The sequence below is a fragment of the Orbilia oligospora genome (genome assembly GCF_000225545.1).
Source record: "Orbilia oligospora ATCC 24927 unplaced genomic scaffold scaffold00210, whole genome shotgun sequence".
NCBI lineage: Eukaryota > Fungi > Ascomycota > Orbiliomycetes > Orbiliales > Orbiliaceae > Orbilia > Orbilia oligospora.
Genome location: NW_011645767.1, coordinates 1,276,455 through 1,290,684, shown reverse-complemented (window position 1 = coordinate 1,290,684; position 14,230 = coordinate 1,276,455). Strand labels below are relative to the sequence as shown.

At 45.4% G+C, this 14,230-nt stretch overlaps 3 protein-coding genes across 3 annotated transcripts; 1 reads left to right on the top strand and 2 right to left on the bottom strand.

Annotated features, from left to right (window-relative positions):
- Positions 1-45: 45 nt before the first annotated feature.
- On the top strand, positions 46-1,241 carry AOL_s00210g371 (uncharacterized protein; the record flags this gene model as incomplete). Its single annotated transcript, XM_011129172.1, has 3 exons — positions 46-606; positions 691-874; positions 904-1,241. 3 exons carry the CDS (start codon positions 46-48, stop codon positions 1,239-1,241), a joined length of 1,083 nt encoding a protein of 360 aa, XP_011127474.1.
- A 4,133-nt stretch (positions 1,242-5,374) lies between these two features.
- Positions 5,375-8,384, bottom strand: AOL_s00210g370 (uncharacterized protein; the record flags this gene model as incomplete). The annotated part of the gene is made up of 11 exons (XM_011129171.1): positions 5,375-5,653; positions 5,708-6,383; positions 6,450-6,605; positions 6,680-6,780; positions 6,850-7,024; positions 7,077-7,177; positions 7,251-7,289; positions 7,346-7,418; positions 7,486-7,501; positions 7,612-8,033; positions 8,113-8,384. The coding sequence occupies 11 exons, from the start codon at positions 8,382-8,384 to the stop codon at positions 5,375-5,377; spliced, it is 2,310 nt and encodes a 769-aa protein (XP_011127473.1).
- Positions 8,385-11,499: 3,115 nt separating this feature from the next.
- Positions 11,500-12,962, bottom strand: AOL_s00210g369 (uncharacterized protein; the record flags this gene model as incomplete). Its single annotated transcript, XM_011129170.1, has 2 exons — positions 11,500-12,867; positions 12,933-12,962. The coding sequence occupies 2 exons, from the start codon at positions 12,960-12,962 to the stop codon at positions 11,500-11,502; spliced, it is 1,398 nt and encodes a 465-aa protein (XP_011127472.1).
- Positions 12,963-14,230: the final 1,268 nt, after the last annotated feature.

Genomic DNA, 14,230 nt, shown 5'->3' with positions numbered 1-14,230 from the left:
TTCAATTGGTCCTGACAGGTATAGAAATCATACTTCATAACCGAGATGCACCCTCTCGTAAAGGACGGGGTTTCCGCCGCTTTTGCCACTATCATTATCACCGTCTTTTTAGAGGTGGTATTTCGGTTCCGATTTGACGATAGCAAATCTCGCGCTGGCTATAGAAGATGGATCATTAGTGTTTTGGCGAGTCTTAGACTATCCGTTTCAGCACTACCAGGTGCTACAAACACTGGAGACGTGAATAGTCCCACAAATCAGCCCACTAGCCTCCCCTCCCCTCCCTATGAGATATCGTCATCAATCGTAGGTATATCTTCGGATCTAGCTTCTAAAGCATCAGTCGTTATACAGCAGACGGTACTCTCATGCTGTTTTAACAAGACATTCTTAAACATTCTCCCAGGCCCAACAACGATGGGTCCAACAGCTCCAGCACATACCTCTCCTCCTGAATTTCTTGATACACTCGAAGATTTTACTTGGTCCTGGAAGAGTGGCCGAGCTATCACTTTACTCATCATGGTAGTCTGCTTTGCCTTTGTGGAGACAGCACTCGGCTTTTTCGCTCTTGGGGATGAGCTAAGAGCTAAATCCACAGACCCAGTATGTTGTACTATATTTGCCAAATCGACGGAAAGTTAGGGCATAGGAGTAAGTTGACGCTAACTTTATAAAATTTAACATAAGGTCGAACCGCCGGCTCCCGACCAGGATGTTGCTGCTCAGGACGAAAGAGATAAACTTGCCGTTGCCATCGCTGCTGCTGTTACCACTGTAGTTTCAGTTGATCTTGCCACTACTATCAATAACGCCGTCGCCGCTGCTGTTGATGCTGCTGTTACCGCTGCCATCAATACTGCCGTTGCCGTTGGTACCCCCTTCCTCCTGATACTGCTGAAGCTCCTGCCACCGTGTCCACCGTGTCCACCAATGTTGCCGTCGATCCCAGCGCGGATGCCAGTATTACCGCTGATAGTACCGGCGCTGGTGCCGCTGCCGTTGGGAGTTTTGCCATTCGTTGCGACGATCGTGGTGCCCCCGGTGGTGCTACTACTAACTTCGCTACTACTAGCCGTGATAAGAGGCCAATTTTAGCTTCTAGTATTATAGTCGCCAACTCCCTAGCAATATTCGTCACTACATATATGGTTCGTGACGATATTGTACCTGTTTCCATAACAGCCCTAGTTGTGACCATCTCTTCTATTTCGTTTCTCTGGCTTCACTCAACGGTCTGAGATGTATATTTCCTGTTACCGCTAGCGGTTTTAATGGTAAAGAAATACCTATATGATAACGATACTTGATCGTTACTAGAAGATCCGGAACTCATTTGAGTAAGGACTTGCGCTGATGGACCTAGAATGGATTAAAAAAAGCCAATTGACTGATCTTCATTCCCTGTCAAACCTCTAAATCGTAATCGCCAAATATATCTCAACAGAAGTATAGTTACTAATATGGCTATATACCTTGTATGGCAGCAGATCCCAAGGATCAGGCTGTAGATCAAACAATCATGCAAGGACAGCGAAAGCATTTAAAGGGCCACTTAACTTCCCATCTATGAACCACTCACCATTTACCCATAGCCAGCCGGCCACTCGCTCGAAATCCGCTTGACAGATCGATCCTCTTACATACTCCGAATAGACGGTTCAGGTTCCGAAGTCTAAATGGAAAATCCACAGAAATTGTCGGCAGCCAGGCTGGTAAAACAGTTCAAACTCCAGATCACTCACCAAGTTGGTTGGCGGGACCTGCTCTTTTACGATACCTTAAGAATCGATACCCAAGGTCGCTGCCGTGGTAGGCACTACTATAAAGTATATACCGTAAAGTACGCGGATCCCCTAGCTGACCCTTATCGGTCTGTTTTTGGGTCTTGGCATAAAGCCGAAGCAGCGTTCAAAAGACATGTTGTAGCGTTATACAACCCCCATCACAGAAGATTTCATAACGGCGGATAAAATCGATAAAATTCCGACAATGATTCTAGGGAGTCATCGAATCGCCTGTCCTAAAAAGAAGCGCATAGAGGGAGAAAGTATTATATATGACGACAGGTGTAGATTTAAATGGTGTCCAGTGTATAGAAGGTATACTGACCTTTGGTGGGAATATTTCTTCTCACCATGGGACTGGCTGGATGAAGCGGTGCATTTCTTTTATTTGTGCCTGGGGCTATGGCCAAACGAGGTTTATGCAGCGCTTTGGATTGAAGATATTCAGCAAGGGCATCTATTGCTTACAGCTAATGACGTCCTTACCCACAAAATCACGTGGGCCGTCACAACCGTCTACCGAGCTGTGAAATATTTGGTATTAAAGACCTGGTTACATGTGCTAGTCTCTGTTCTGGTTAACGTTTTCCTGTTTGGCTCTCCAATGCTTACCGCACTCTCGAATTCGAATGCGATTCGGGGCCCAGAGGCCGGAACAAATATATCCACCAACTTACCTGACATAAAGATGCCTGAGTTAGAAACACTGAAAATCAAAATACCCGATATTAAACTACCGAAGTTCGAGATAAGGATACCTGATAAATGGGTGGATGAAAATGGAAGGTGCATTCGTGGGTGCGAGAATGCGACCTAAAATATAGAACTGGTTAGTCATCAATACCTCATAGTTACTACTTTTCACATATATACATTTACTAACCAATGCATGGATTAAGTATGGTATTATTCTATGCGGATGGAGATAATAGTCAATTTTTTGACTCGATGGTGCCTCGAAGCCGGCTAAAACTGGTTACCTAGGCAGAATTAGTAGACGGGAACTGAATAGAGGAGCCCTTTTGTTATTAGGTCCCTGTTCTCTTCGAGCTCGTAGGCTACTTTTTTCTTAGCTAGTCATTTTTATACTTCCGTGGATCCGGACAGTCAATAGATTTGCGACTTTAGAAGTGTAGATTCACTAAAGTCTGAAAAATTAGCTAATCCTAAAGGTTCGGGTGTTTATATTACTACCCTAGGGCTAACATAGGCCCAAAGAAGCTCCGGACTCTAAATTTTCGTTTGCTGTAATCTGTTACCTTATTTACTCGCATCGAGTTTGCATAGCTGGTTTGCTATGTATATATGGTGAACTGTATACCCAATTGCAAAAGATCCGGAACTCAATTCCTGGCAGTTACGCTTTCGGAGAGTATCCAGTGGCTTATACTCCCGGAGAACTTAGCTAAGACGCAAAACTAGGAGAACTTAGATGTAGGAGTTTTACTAGTATCATGATCTAATAGGGAGCGGAGCAACATGGATGATCGGAATTCTAGCCTCTAAAATGTTTGAACTCTAACTTATAACTATAATGGCTGAGCCGTGAAAGCCGGTCTGTGGATCAGATCAGCCGAGTTTTAAATTTTCTTTCAAATATATATTCCATTTCTCAGAAAAAGAAAGGATTGAGGAGAATTTGGATTTCATGATCATGATATCACAGAATTTAGGCAGTTGCAACGCCAGAAACTTCTTCAATTCATTGGGGTTTAAATATCTAAGACTATAGATTATAGCAAAATAGGCAAAGCTCTCGTCTTGTACAAAGTCTTGGCTCTTCCGGGAATCTTGTCTTTGAGGTTTTTACTATGTAAAGATTAATTTATCTACTAAGTAGATATACCTACCTAGAAAACTTAAGTACTTTAGACGGTCTCGAAAGCTGGTATCAGCAACCAAATGGAGCTAGTTCCGATATTTATATATGTTCAAAGACCGTGCAGACACGGCTTCGGTATCCGCCAAGTTTGGGTTAACCTATGGTTAGGTTCTTTATTTTCGGGTAGCGAGATTCTATTAATCTTACTTTCGAAAATAAAAATAGTTGACGAGATGGCCAATTTGAGGCCTTGCATGGCATACACATGTGCACACGTTTCCGCGTTGGTGGGAAACATATTGCATCGCGGTACCTCCACCATCCCAATTTCTCACGACGCAGGAAAGCCATAAACAGGAAAAGTGTTCATTCAGGATCGTTCTCCATAAAGATCTCCCACCCGAAATTAGAGAGGAGAATTCGAAAAAGCCATATTTTGAACAGCCATGCATATGCTTTTTGTGCCTAATCGGAACGGTCTCAAATCTCGAGGCTAATGCTAGCGCTGCTGTAATCCTCCCTCATGTAACGTATAACGCGTGTGTGCACGTTGAATCCAACTAGCAACTGCGCCATACCATACTATAGCCTCGATACCTGGCCAGGCGCGGATGAGGGCAGAGACCATACTAGTACAGAATCTTTGTGCAACATAGCAAAACCCCAACATTTGCAACACATCACAGGATTTTAACGCCAGAGGTACACTGAGCCAGTCTCGTAACCATAGCATGGCCAGCCTTTCGTGCTGCAGCACCAAGACCTGGCCTTTTGTAAAGGACGGGGCAACCTTGGGTACCTTTCTTCTAAGTTGTTCTAGATACATCTCATAATTTTGCCGACAAATAATGAAAAGAGAGAGGGTGTACCACAAGCTCGCGGTCAGGAAGCTAGGCCTGATCCTAGTTAGTCGACATCATAAGTCCTAGCTTAGTCCCCACCAAATATGCAAAAAACCACGCTCGAGATGTACAATATAATATAATCCCATGAAGTTTTGGTAGCCGGTGGAAATATATCTAATGTAAGGCTTTCGCGATCAAATGTTTCAAAGGATAAATATTTAAATTCAGAAAAGCCAACCGGAATGTCGATATCTCGATCTAAGTTGTTGCATATCTTCCTCAGAAGGTTCACAAGTGACTAATCTCGCATCAATTCTACTCCAAATGTCCAATATGAGCGCCCATGAAAACTACTAAGCACTGGGCCGGCTTTCAGCTTATATTCTTTTGCTAAAGGGGTGCGGCTACCTTCACTTGATTCATGGACATGTAATACTCGATATAGGGATGATATCACAAAACAGGCTGGCTAAAAAGTGTTGCACTGCGAGTGGCAAAGGAAAGTCCATGAGACCTACTGCAATGCGTTGCGGCCTCAAGTAGGTATGCCCATCCATATTGTCGCAATTACCCCAGAGGAAAAGAATTTCGATGCGGCACTAACTTAAAATTCTGTGATAGTTGTAAATTTGTCTTCGGGTGGGGTCTCAAGCCTAACAAAGCTATTCAAAACAGGTTCTTGGGCCCCGTTGCGGAGTTTTGTCGGAAATGAAAGTACATCTTAGTGATACAGCTTTCCAAAACAGTTAATATCTTTCTATAAACTCCAAGATACACAAGAATATGCCAAATATATATAAGCCACTAATACCGTGGGAGATACCTACTATGATACTCAAGATTGGCGAATTTTGATCTCGCATCCTAAAAGAATCTCAAAAGCCAATAGATAGAGCAAAGTGCAATCTTGACCGTGTCCTCTAGCGATAGCTCTTACCAGTAACGGTAGTGTTCTGAATATCAGGGAGAATGCCAATACGTAGGTGGGCTGCAGCACCACCCTTGAGTTTTGTGTTTGCAAGCTCAGCGAGAGTAGAAGCGCCGCCACTCTTTGCTTGGTTCTTTGTTGCTGCGGTTTGGATTTTGGCCTTGCTCACTTTCGGTTTGATCTTCATATCGCTAGGGGTAAAAACATTCCTACTAGTAACAACAACCTTAAGGGACTTCATGAGCTTTACGTCATATGGTTTAGTGCCTCCCTAAAAGATGGCTATTAGCAAAGTATAAGAAAAATAGTTTCAAGGCCGACTTACCTCTTCACCGAGACTCATACAAGTCCATACTAAGTACTTAGCCAAATAGTCTTGGATCTCTTTCTCTGTGCCTTTAACTCCCTTTTGGGCGAGTAATGGGCCTAGGGGGATAGTCATGCCCTCGAGTTTGCTCATCTTTGCTACGCCTGGGTTGCCGAGTAGAGTCATCGTGCTAACCTTCTGTGAAGACATATCCCATTTCTTGGGATCTGCGGGAGGATTGCCCAAGAAGACGTAGATCGAAAAGGTACCAGGTAGCTCTGCTTGGTCGACAATGATGTTGATATCCCATTCTGTAACATTACGGCCAGCTACAGAAGCACTCGTGACAGCAGCGCGACCCTTAATTCTAGGCACACCAATGTCACCATAGGCTCTGTTAATCGCCTCTGTAGCGTGATCGTCTAAGGTATTTGTATCACCCTGGTAATAGCATGGGACTTCTGGATAACCATAGCCATATTTCCAGATATTGGTGACATCCTTCACATCATTAGACGTCCACCACTTTCCGTCTGTGTGTTTCCAGGGGTATAGTGGAGTATCTAAATCGTCTTGATCGTCTTCCTGGACTTTACGCTTAAAAGAAGGAGTGGCGGTATCTGGTGTCAAATATTTTCCGGGGTTGGCGGCTTGCCAGATTGCCAGCAAACGATCAATATTGTTGTGGTGAAGCCTGTGCTCAGATTGGGTCAGATTTTAGCGGAATGGGCGATTTTCTCGTTTGTATTTTCCCACTTACCAGAAGATGGGATCAAAAGCGGCGTATGAAATGAGGCCCATAATACCATTGCCGCCAACTTGCATATGAACGTCATTGTGAAGCTTCTCAAGTGCATTGGAGAAGAAGTTAAAAGTAGTTGCGCTTGTTAAAGCATTATAAGCCTGTTTACGCCTCCTGGTTTAGGTGACAGCTACTCATTAGCATTTTTGAAGCTGTATATGTCTTAAGTTGCGCTTATCATAACTCACGTAGTGTAACCACTCTGCATGGCGTTGTCTGCAGCCGCGTCGAAGCTCACACTACTGCCGGAGTTCTCCGGTCTCCGTGAAGTAGCTTTCAAGCCTGTAAACTATAAATCGGTTTAGTTTGACGTTGATGTACAATTGCCTCCGAGAAAGTTGGTGAATTTCTGACATACGTCTTTTTTGAATAGTATGTTTTCACGTCCTTTGAACACATAGGAATAAAAGGGATTCGCGATTGTTGCTTTCCTTTCACCTCCTTTGCCATCGGGGGCCATGACGGAAATAGTTTTATCCATAGTAACTTTCGGCATTCTGCTCTGATTAGTGCTATCTGCCCAATCCCAGTATCTACCTCACGTTAGTATAAATAGAATTGAGGTTCAAGTGATATTAGACATACGGCCATCTGAGCTGCTGTAAAGCGGTTATGTATTTTTTCTGGACTGCTGGTTGAGTAAAAAGTCTTCGAACAATATCTCTGCCATGTCGGTAGAGAGTTTGCTATTAAAGGTATTAGAACTAATTTGTCATATAATTGTAGCTATGAAATATATCTCGATAAAGTATAACATACCTCAAAGGCTAGAATATAAGGCCTATGCCACGTAGAAAACTGTATTTCATTGTCAGAAAGATCAAAGATGGGAGGTGGTAAGCAGATGAACCTACAATGACGGAATTGTGGGTACAATACCCGAGCCCAACGTTACCCGATTCTCCTGGAACAGGCCAGGAAATGAATCTAGATAGAAAAAAGTGTAAGAGGAAGGTACTTGACGAGGAATTCGGGACTTAGGCTGGTTACTTACGGCGCCCCGTGGATACCTGCGCCATGGGAGGGGAAAAGAGTAATTAGCATTCGTGTATACTTAAGAGAGGGTAGGAAAACCGATCAACATAGCACTAGCGTTTATTTTCAAAATTATAAAACTTACCGGATATTTGAAAGTAGCTCCGCGCATCGCTATCAGGAGTTTTCATCATCTTATCGAGAGCAAGAACAAGCAGGTTGAAAGTATCCGGTAGTTCTTTCTGCAAATTGACAAGGTTCCTTCGGGGAGCGCAGAATCGGGTGCTGAGAGTAGTATCACCGGCGCCAGTGACTAAGAATTGGTCCTTCTCTTCTGCCTCAAGCTTTGTTGGAGGTGCTGGATTTTTAGTAGTAAGTTTTACAGCTGGGGGGTTGTCGGCGTGTCGGTCATCTTCTTCTTCTTCTTCCTCTTCCTCCTCGGCTTTCGCCGGTGTCTTTGGCGTGGCTGCAGCCTTTACGGCTGCCCCAGTGGAAGCGCCCACTTGCACGCAAACGTAGAAGTTCTTCTTGAGGTTGGCGCAATCGCCCTTAAGAGCAGGATTAAGTCTAATAGGGTTTCTCTATTAGTATTCAATACCCTTAAACGCAGTTAGTTTGTCAAAAAAAGATTTTGGCATTCACATACGAAAGAAATGTCGCTTTAGTCAACTTGATACTCTTGTATTTGCTTACAATCGAGTCACAGTCGCCAGAGTCGGCTTCTGCCGCCTCGACGTTTTTCCATGCTATACAGTTCGCGGGCTGCCCTTCTTGAGTAGGTGACGGGACTGCAATTGCCCTTTTTGCTAAATTGTTCGCTGCAAAAGCCCAGTCGGCCTCGCTATCCATAGCATACACGGCGCCATTTAAGCACAAGGCCGAGATCACAGTTTGCACGAGAAACGATGTGCGTGTCATCGTAACGAGTCGTTGAAGTACCTGAACAAGGTACTTCTTATTGCAGTACTTTAGTTAAAGAGTGTCTGTTGTTGGATATTTGAATATTCGTTAATCGTTAGAGGCAAAGGAGTGTCTGTTCAACGAAGCATCTGGACCAAAAAGCAAAAAGCAAAATGAATGACTGTGGGAACGAATGTCGACAGCAACTGTCAGCAAGGGAGTAAGCTGAGGGATCTCCTACGGTGCATCAAGGGTAGAAGGGAGCCCTCTGGTTTTATATCTTTCCGGAGATCCCTTCCATTACGCATATGCATAATAGGACGAACCAAGTGATAGTATCTACCATGTTTCGAACAGAGCGGGGCCAGCATGCAGCACTGCAGCATGCTCACGCTACCCTCACCTCATATTCGATATCCTTAAATCGAATCTTTTATGATGGATCCGCCCTAATCGTACATAGATTGCAAGCTGCGGTAATCAGTGAGGGATCTGGACACGTCTTGGCGAAGACTTTCCTAAAACGGACAGCGCCCAGGCTCATTGTCCAATCAGGTCTACTGAAATACAGTGGCTAACTATATATAGTTAGTAGTTTAGCTCTTAACTTGCGCCTGTTAGTTGCCGAACAAACCAAAACGACACTGTCGAAGCGTTACCTCTGCCGATCAGCCGAACTTGTAAAAACTCTTAACAAAGACAACATTCCTCCTTTCTTCCCGAGATTCCCTATAGAAGCGTTCAAAGGACATTCGAACCGTGAACGATCGGTCGGGGCTCATGCCACCTCAACAGACCGTAATATTATAACTCAAAGTCTCCGATGAGGAACGAAAAACTAATTCTAGAATTGGTGAGCTTCACGAGGAGCTATACCCAGTCCTTGGCCCGGCCTCTTATTGTCACGTTCGGATCTTTTGTGCATGTCCGTACATTATTGCATTCCCAAGTCCAACCGGCGCGAGAAACCTTGGATCAAACATGGTCTCTTCCGTATGCCAAACGGGGAGACACGTGAGCTGCCATGCACCTTGTATCTCTGGGCAGTTATAAGGGTTTCAGATACGCGGGGGGCAGTGCTAGAAAATGTATTGTTTTGTCGATAAGGTACGGGTACCAGGTTTGGTGGACCTAAAACGCTCTAGGACCATGATATCAAGAGACCTTAAAAAACAAAACCTCAAACATGTTGACTTATATCAATATCAGGAGCCAGATAGCACCGTACATTCTTGAGACCAGAGAACAGAGATTCAGATAAGATTAATGATATATCGATAAGTTTTATGTTTATAAGAAAACGCCGAGAATATTCGATGGCTCCAAGGTCACTTCCCCCAACCTTCGAGCTTTTAGCTGACGTACCAAAATGTATACACAGCATATGGACTATACCGCATTTGAATATAATTGCATTATACATAGGCAACAGGTTTGGGGTATTACGAATATTATATCTGGATTCTGAAGAACGAACGCTCGAATCCGAGCTTTGGGAGATTTGCTGCCTGCATATGTCGTCGTATGCACGATCTAGATCTCGCACTCGATGGTTCGCGTGAAGCTAGGCATTTAACTTCCTGTAGGTGGATACATGCAATACATGCATGTCTTCACCCCAAAAATCAAGAGAGTTGTAATCAATTGGCTTTCATTAATCAGCACTTTCTCCACACTTTTTTTTTAAACCTCAGAGCATTTTCTCTAGACCTACGGTGCAGGCATTAACACGTTGCCGACGTATAGTTGCTTAACAGATCCCCCCTTTGGCATTGCAAGTAGATGTAGCGGCGCGATTCCGAGAATTCCGGGAGTCTGAAGGGCTTGGTTTAATTACGTGCAATGTAATACAACTGTCCAATCTAGACAGCCGGCATGCGCATTCCTCCTTAAACGGAAAACCGATCCGCGCCAGATCCGCGAAATTGGTAGAACTAGACTAGCAGCTCCTAGCCCCGAGGAGAGTGAAATCAATTCTTGTATCTTATACATTAATAGACTTATGGCTGGAAGCGTCGATTTCTCGAGACGGGCCGAGTGCCTGCCAAGCGCAAACTCCTCTCGAGCTCTCGAGCTCTCAATCTTCGTAAATTCACATCGATCTAATTTGCAAATATAATTCAAATTATGAAAAATTAATTGGAAGTACATCCTCATACAGTGAATGGAAAGGGCCATTGGAATCCTAGCGGAACCCCCATTCCAGATTGTGGTGCTGGACCCATTAGATCACTGTTTGATGCATTTGGCCCCGTAAGAGCGGGTGGTGCCGCTAGTGGGATATCCGAATTCTAGGAACAAGATCTCTCGGACTACCTAAACTACAAAACAGGTAGTTTGAAGTCGGTGTATAGTCTGAAAGAATCCTAGATTCTTTTACATTGGTTTAATTGAACGCCGTTTGGATAATTTTCGTGCGTCCTGATGGGCGAGTATCGATTAATATTATGGCACTAAGGCTCCGTGAAACCCGGAAATCTCGATCTGGTTGAAGTTGATCGGAAATAAAAAAGGAAGAAGCTCGACCCGAAGCAACGAAACTCGACAACGTTAACAAAGGGCTTGGTGACAGTACATCACTTATATACTGGATATTCGGGTACGTAAAAGAAATAAAAATATACGTTGCAGTTAAGGGTTATACTAGGTCAATGTACAAGCAAGAACGATTGATCTCGTAATTATGTACCCTGTAAATCGTGTAATACCATGCATACAGCTGGAATTTGAGCAAGCTACATCGCCTTATAACCCGATCACATTGATTCAACATATATTGGATAAGCGTCTGATTCTGAGACTAGGGTTCCATGTGGGTGAGAATGGGGCTATCACGAAGCCAGGAATAGTTGTCTACGATGGGAATGTGATTTATGGTTTGAGAATCGAGAACGGCACGGAACAGACTTTATTATAATATTATATCGGGGACGAGCTACGGGTAATGGACTAAAAATGTATGGCCATCACCCGTGACTCTGTGCCCCTCCTCCCCACACAGTCATGAAAGAACACAAACCGCCTTCCCCACCTCCACCACCAAAAATTGGAAAACAAAGAAAACGTAGTGGCCCGAGCCAAGGGCCACTGGTTGTCCCAGCTCTCTGTGGGCATCTAGCGCCGTCATGGGCCTCTAGAGTGCGATGAGGTTGTCGCCATCGATCGCGGCCCCCTGGAGGGGCCAGGCCGATCGTGGCAGGATATCTGACGGGTAAGTCCCCCACAAGGTAGCCGGGACCAGCGGCGGGAAACCCAATCTCAGGTGCCCGTCATCATAGCTATCCATGATGCAGGCGGGACCCGACTCGGAGGGGTGGCAGAATGAACCACCATCACCCTCTGTCATCGCCGGGGTGTATACCCAGAGATTTGGGCCTTGCGACCCGCCACTATCGCTGGAGCCGTAGACGGATGGCTCACGGCCGCTGGCAAGAGCATGAGGCCCTTGGGTCGCCGGTGTATCAGTGGCTCTGGCCTGAACACTCGGACTACCTCCAGCGGGAGGAGGGCCCGTGGGGTTGGCTCGGCCGGCCGCGGCCGTCCTAACCTCCCCAACAAGCTGCTCCATCCGTCTCTCCAGCCTTTCTGTCAACTCGTCCAGGTATTTCTGGAGCTCAGAGGGACGAACAACGATACCCTCTTCGGGAACGTTGTCGTCCGTGAGCTCGGACTGGCCACTGGCCTCGGATTGCCCTCCTATAAGGACTGGAGGACCTGTCGCGACCCCGACAGGATAAAACCTCTTGTCGAGAGCCTTCATCCGAGCGTGGTCCATGTTGTCTAACCATGGACGCAGTTGTCTCCCCCGCTTCGCCTCCTCCCTAGTTAGTTTGTTGGGGTCGATGAAGCCCCAGCGGTGACTTTCTACGTCACCGCACCACGCCTCAACTCGCCGGCACGCCGCCAGCCCCTCCCAGAGGAACTTAAATCTGCTCCTCTCCCGAACAAAATGGGCCGGCAGCTCGGCGAACCGAAGCTGCCGCCCAGACCCCGCTACGACGCTGCGCTTTGGGAGTGCGAAAGTATCCCAGGGGCTAAGCCTGGCGTAAATTTCGTGGCCATCACGAGGCCCGAAATAGAAAACCGCTGCACTCGGGTTCCCTACCACTGGGAGATAGAATGGCCTCCTTGGAAGGAGATCCGGTATCTGGTATGTCTTCGACCCATGTCGAATCGGGTCAAGGGGGGCCGCCCGTTGAGTCCCGGAACGGCAGGACATGGTTGAAATTCCGCATGATGATGCGGCAGATATGCTTTGGGGAGCGTGCACTCGAACCCAATTAGGGATCAGATCTTCAATGGTCGGGATGGCTGCTTCCTCTGCAGCCAACTTCCCCTTCTCTGCGTCTAACTCTCCCACCTTTTTATTTAATAACTTTATCAACTTTGTCATTCGTTGATAGGTTGCAGGCTTCTTTCTGAATAGGGCCAGAAGTTCTCCGCAGTCGTTGGTGAAATCATCTTCAAGCTTGACAAAGCCTGGGTGAGATGACTTATTCGTCTGTAGAATATTTTTAATTAAAATAATTTCATTATCGAAAGGGCGGTCAATACTGGGAAACTAACCTTCACAAAGGGAACAAGAGATCGTGACATTTTGATAGTAGTAGTATCGAGAGACTCTAGAATAGATATAGCTAGGAGCCTTTGGGAGCAGCTTCTGGGGGAAGAATAGTACGCTTCCGTCTATGAAACGTCTTTGGAGAAGAAAAGCCGATGTTGATAAGGCGAACAGGAAGAGGCCAAGGCTGAGAAATGAGGAGGATGAGGGGAGTGGGGAGCCAGGAGAGCATTGGCAGCGAAAATTATTCAAGGAAAAAGCTCTGCTAGGTCAATTCTACCAGGAGCTTTAGTCTACGAGACACTTGGCACCGGAAGCTGTCAAAGTAGACATTTAAAATCGAGAATTGCAGGAGATAGAGTGCTCGAAGGATCGGAAACTGAACTGGGGGTAGCTTTGGGCAAGCTATTGTGGGATGAGGGAAGAATAGAAGATTTCGAGAGTCGAAGTCAGAAGAAGAAAGAAAAGCAATCGACGCGTCGTAGCTCTGATGAAGAAGAAACTTCTTTTTTTTTAGTGGTTAAAGGAAGGCCACAGCTAGCTAGTAAATCTTGAATGATGGTTGAAGTGCTGCTAGATGAAATGGGAAATTCAATGATCGGGGCGTGAAATGTTTTTCCTTCTGATGAATGAGACAGCTGGGAGGCAAGAAAACGGAGGAGGAGGAGGAGGAGGAGGGTGATGATGAAAAGAAGAGATAATAGAGATGGGTAGATGGAGACTTAAATAGTCGCAACTACGAAAGAGGGCTCAACTAGTACTGTGTAAGATTCCCTCGGCCAACACGAGGCCACCACGCACGCTCTTTCGCTTTCGTTGCACGCTCCCTTTAACAAATGACACTTCTGGATACGACACTTCATTATGCCAACGGACTTCAAACGGGGTGATTCTAGTGTAGCATTCAGAATTGTTCACTATAGTAAACTGAGAGGGCGTATGAGTTCGTGAATTGAGCAGCTATGAATTGGTTTAGAAAAACTTTAGGCAAGCTCTCCGCGAGTAACAAGTGTGATTGAATGTTATCCTCGAACTTATAACCTATAGAAAAGCCATTTCATTCTCGCTTTTTACAGAATTCTGACTATCCTCTGCCTCAAGAGCACCTAGATTCGCGGCGATGTCGACTACACCCTCTTCGCCTGCCTCAATGCAAAATGCAACAGAATGCTGCGTTGTGCTTGATGTCGATTTTGGTGTAACAAACAAATATCTTTTCTCGATTCTCTGCGTTGCTGTTTCACTTTCCAACAAAGCTTGCAAATCTGCAAAGGTACTTAGATATCGATATTACCAATCCCGG